A 5,368-nucleotide genomic window follows, 5' to 3' on the forward strand; every position below is an offset into this window, starting at 1 on the left:
GAAAGCAAAGATGAGAAGTAGAATGTCTCATGGCCAAAGAAGATCAAGAATCTACCGATGAAATGATATTTGACTTTAACTCTGATGAATTCACATGAGAAGATCTTGTCACCGCACTTCACGACATGGTAAATGAGTTTAAGATGATATCACAGCTGTTCAATGAAGCCAAAACAGAAAAACAAAACTTTGAAAACAAGTTAACTCTCTCTAGTTGTTCGCAGCAAAAAGAGGTTGACAGTTTGAGAGTAAAGTAAAGTCTGTTAACGGCTGAGAACGATGACCTGCGAAGATTGTTCCATGCTACATTAATAGAAAATAAACGGTTGATAAATACAATCAACACTTGGAACAAGTCCTCTGTTTCTCTTAATAGGATGCATGAAATGCAGAAATCGGTCGGAGACAAAACCAGACTAGGTTATGGCATTAATGAATGCAGCACTTCTGGAGGATCAACTCAACCGCTAATAGAGAAAAACAATTTAAAACAAATTAAATTTGTCAGATCTAGTATGGTATATGAACATGATAAGACTGAATATCAAGGTACTCAGAATGTAAATCTTGAAAACAACAAAAGGCGATGTGGTTTAGGATACGTCAAAATTGAGAATACTAAAACCAACCGATCACGGCTCAGATGCAGGCCAAATACAACCATTCACAACGGTTCAGGTTGGGCCAACAGAAAGTCAGGGTCAACCGAAAATCATTCAAAAACTAGACCTGACCATTACCACAATAGCCGACCTGTTCAAAAGAGGTACCGATTGAGTGACAATGACAGACGGTTGAAACAATCTACACCAATTGATTATGCTCACAACATCACTTACTTTAGGACACATCATGAAAAATCCTTCAGGATAATTCAAGTGTGGATTCCTACAGGACTAATAAACTCAGGACCCAAATAGGAAAGGGTACCAATCTCTTATTTCAAAAATGACAGGCAACAAAGAAAAAGGAGCTGGAAGAATCCATCTGGTTTCTGGATAGTGGTTGCTCTAGACACATGACTGGAAACAAAGATCTTCTATCAGAAATAGTGAACTACAGAGATCCAACCATCACCTTTGGTGATAATTCTAAAGGTAGAGCTGTGGGTAAAGGTAAGATTATCCACGACAAAGTTATCATTAAAGATGTGCTTCTTGTAGAAAATCTATGTTATAACTTGATAAGCATAAGCCAACTATGTGACAAGGGTTACACAGTTGAGTTTCAAAAACTCTTATGCACTGTTAAAACCACAGCTGGTAATATCATGTTAACTGGTCATAGAGAGCAAAATACATATAAAGTCAAATGGAATGATGATTATCTTAATGCACATACCTGCTTTATTGCCTTCAATGGAAATAAAAATTGGCTTTGGCATAAACGACTCAACCATCTCAACTTTAAATCCATTGCTACTATTAGCATACTTAAATTTGTATCTGGTTTGCCTAACATTGACTTTGCCAAAGACAGAATTTGCAATGCCTGTCAATTAGGAAAACAAGTTCGCTCAACATTCAAAAGCAGAGGAAGAAACTCATCAGTAAGATGTCTGGAACTTCTTCATATGGATTTATTTGGACCGATACCCGTAAAGAGCTTAGGGGGAAAGAAATACACTCTCGTAGTAATTGATGATTTCTCCAGATTTACATGGGTAACATTTCTAAACTCCAAAGATCAAACCGCCGATCAACTAATCAAGCTGCTCAAAAGACTTCAGAATGAGAAAAAGCGAAGCAATTGATAGAATCTGGAGTGACAGAGGAACTGATTTTTTAAACTAATTCCTGTCATCCTATCTCGAAGATCATGGCATAAAGCATGAATTATCAGCGGCTAGATCACCTCAACAGAAGGAGTTGTTGAAAGAATAAACCACACATTAAAGGAAGCAGCTAGAACTATGCTAGCCGAATCTAGTATTTCACAAAGGTTTTGGGAAAAATCTATTAACACAGCCTGTTACACTCAAAACCGGTCCATGATCAATAAAAATCATGAAAAGACTCCATATGAAATCTGGATCGGCAAGCAACCAGAAGTTGGATACTTTCACAATTTCGGTTGTAAGTGTTTTATTCATATTAATGGCAAAACACATCTCACCGCATTTGATGTAAAAGCTGATAACGGTATCTTTTTAGGATATTCAGCAGTGGGCAAAGCATACAGAGCTTATAATCAAAGAACCCTCACTGTTGAAGAATCCATACATATTGTATTTGATGAATCTTCTATATGTCATGACAATAGTAGTAATAGTATATATGATTTAATAAATAATCTTGATGCTACTAAGCTTGAAGCAAGCAGTGATGATAAGGTAGATCTGAGAAAAACAGGGGGAAACATATCGAAAGAAAATCCAACTGCACAAGAACAAACTCAACAGATGCACGAACCAGAGGACTACCAGCAGACACAAAATACACAAATAGAAGAAGCACTGGAGCAAGAAGAGGAAATCATTCAACCAACTGAGCTAAATCCATATGGACCATGTCTGCAGTAGAGAAAGGATCATCCACTCGAACTGGTCATCGGTAACCCGACTAATCCTCTTAGAACTAGAAATCAAATGATAAATGAATTTATGCATGATGCGTTTGTATCTCAGATAGAACCTAAGAAAATCGATGATGCACTACTTGACACAAATTGGATAGAGGCCATGCAAGAGGAACTTAATCAGTTTGAAAGAAGTAAGGTTTGGCATATAGTCCCTCGGCCTAATAATACTCATGTGCTTGGAACAAGATGGGTGTTTAGGAATAAAATGGTTGAAAATGGCTTAATTATAAGGAACAAGGCTAGACTAGTAGCTCAAGGCTATAGACAAGAGGAGGGTATAGACGTTGATGAATCATTTGCCCCAGTAGCCAGGTTGGAAGCCATTAGAATATTTTTGGAATTTGCAGCATTTAAATATTTCAAAATATATCAAATGGATGTTAAATCTGCATTCTAGAATGTGTGAGAACCCGGATTTTTCGAAGCAAAGCACCTCAAAAAGCTCGGAAAGTAACTCAAAAAGAAGCTGAGGCAATGCAAAACCTTGAGAATTAAGGGTACGCCGCTCGGAAGAGGAAATCCTCAGCTTAAAAGCTAAAACCCTTAGCTCATGGAAGCTCCAGGATTCTTGGACAAGAAAACCTCGGCTCAAAAGCTAAAACCCTCAGCTCAAGGAAGTTCATTTATTCTTAGGGAGAAAACCCCTAGCTCATGAGCTCGATCTTTCAGCTCAAAGAAGCTCAACCATGCTTGTCCTAAAAAGGCCAAAAAAAGGAGCTAAGGGAGGAGCTAAAGGACTAAGACATATTGATGATGCAAGAAATGACCCTTTAGAAAACCAAGGTGACATTTAAGGATGCATGAAATTTTGAACCCACCATTATAGCTAGTCTTGGACTTGGAGAAACAAATGGAATTTTGGTCTACAATTAATCACACCATTATTGGTTTTCTTGATGGCCAAGAATTCGGCCAAGGGGGTGGCAAGGTGGAGAATTTTTTTGTGCCTATAAATACTACTCAAATGGTTGAGAAAAGGCACACCATCAAACCTCTAAAATTTCGGTCCTCTCTTCCCCTCTCCCTAAACCATTCGGCCGAAGTAAAGGAAGAAAAGGAAGGGAATATTTTGTGCAGTCCAGAGTTTTCTAACCCGTACCGGAGGGCTCCCCGATCGAAGACAGTGTTTGTTGGAGTTGTGCCGTAGTGCTGCCGAAATTTCGAGAAAGAACTTTGTATAAAAATCAAGTAAGTGGGCTTTTGATATATATTCGTTTGTATTTTAAAACTTGAATATGTATATCATGACATGCATGTATGTGTGTCTTCATTTTCGAAAATTGCTATCTTTTCTATTTAAAATTTCGATCGATTATGTGTTCTCTTTTATGCTTCGAAATTCGTTGATTCCGCTGTGTCCATATGAAAACTCTGAAATCTGAAAATCTGAAAAGTTCTATCTGTTACTTCTGAATTCTGTTGCACTGTTACGATTCGAAGTTGAAATGGGATGAGAATTGTGATTCTGTTTGGCCCCCAATGGTGGGTATAAAACCATTTCTGTTTGGCTCCCAATGGTGGGTATAAAACCATTTCTGTTTGGCCCCCAATGGTGGGTATAAAACCATTTCTGTCTGGCCCCCATCGGTGAGTATAAAACCGTGTTCTGGCCTCACCCCTTAGATGACTAACATATTAGGGACAATTTGACCACGGAAATGAGATGAGTAACAGTGTTCTATTTGTTCTGATATGTTCTGTTCTGAATTGAGTAATCGGTTTCCGAATTGTTCTGAATCATCTGATGAATTCTGTCATTTATTCGATTTGTCTCTGTCCTGATAAGTTAAGAATATTAAGTTTTGAAAATCTGTTAAAAGAACGTTTTAAGAAAACTAAGTTCTATATGTATCTTTGGAATCGATCGATCCCCACTTGCTGAGTGTTTCCCAAAACACTCACCCCTTACAAATTTCAGATTAAAATGAAGAGCAACTGAATGAGGAGGAACAAGAAGCCTTCTGGGGATGGTAGCCGATGAGCAAGATACAAGAAATCAAGACTTTATTTTCCTTTTGTTCAGTTTCCGCATTTGCAACTCTGATGTATTTTTATTGTCAATGTAAAGACGATGTTTTATTTATGAAAAAGACTGGTCTTTGGCATTTCGATACGAGGCTTAATTGTTTTCAAGTAATTGTTAAACAATGCCGGATGTCACAGACGCTTCGGACACGGGGCATGACATTTAAGTGGTATCAGAGCCGCCAGGTTCATAATCCCGCTGGGATTTTGACAGACAAAATTTGAAGAAGTCAAATTTTGGCAAAAGCCTAGTACAATATGAAACAAACTCTCATTCTTTCCAAAATTCTTTGAGATTCGAAATCTATTTCCTTCAATCGTTCTGCAAATTCTTAGTATCAAAAATCCCACGAAAACATTGTTTGTGCCTTTCTATTCTTTATTCGATTCTGAAATTTTACCTCAACGGATGCCTTCGTGTTCGTGCTCAATCCGTCCTTCGCAAGCGTCAACATACCATTGAAACCCAAACACGAGAGATTGCAACCCTAAAGGATCAACTCGCTGTAGAAAAACAAGAGAACAAGAACTCGTAAAGATTAAAAACCTACTTCAAACTGATATACGTCGTCTCACCTATCGCCTTGATAGATCAAAGAGCCAGCTCGCCCTAACACTACGTAACCCATCTCACGTGATACGACCCCTAATCGAAAGTTGATAGTAAAGATTGAAACTGAGAAGGATCTTGCTCACCGCTCTCTTTATCAACATGAAGACCTTTCTAGCAAGCAAGAACGTTACATCTCCAAGCTTCATGGTG

At 38.1% G+C, this 5,368-nt stretch overlaps 1 protein-coding gene across 1 annotated transcript; it reads left to right on the top strand.

The window, feature by feature from the left end:
• Window positions 1-2,587: 2,587 nt before the first annotated feature.
• On the top strand, window positions 2,588-2,977 carry LOC142508440 (putative mitochondrial protein AtMg00820). The gene has a single exon (XM_075619532.1). The coding sequence runs from the start codon at window positions 2,588-2,590 to the stop codon at window positions 2,975-2,977; it is 390 nt and encodes a 129-aa protein (XP_075475647.1).
• Window positions 2,978-5,368: the final 2,391 nt, after the last annotated feature.

Source organism: Primulina tabacum, chromosome 1 (assembly GCF_025594145.1).
Source record: "Primulina tabacum isolate GXHZ01 chromosome 1, ASM2559414v2, whole genome shotgun sequence".
Classification (NCBI taxonomy): domain Eukaryota; kingdom Viridiplantae; phylum Streptophyta; class Magnoliopsida; order Lamiales; family Gesneriaceae; genus Primulina; species Primulina tabacum.

Bases quoted from the DNA above. Each gene is read 5' to 3' on its own strand.
- LOC142508440 (XM_075619532.1), top strand. From the start codon at position 2,588: ATGATAAATGAATTTATGCATGATGCGTTTGTATCTCAGATAGAACCT.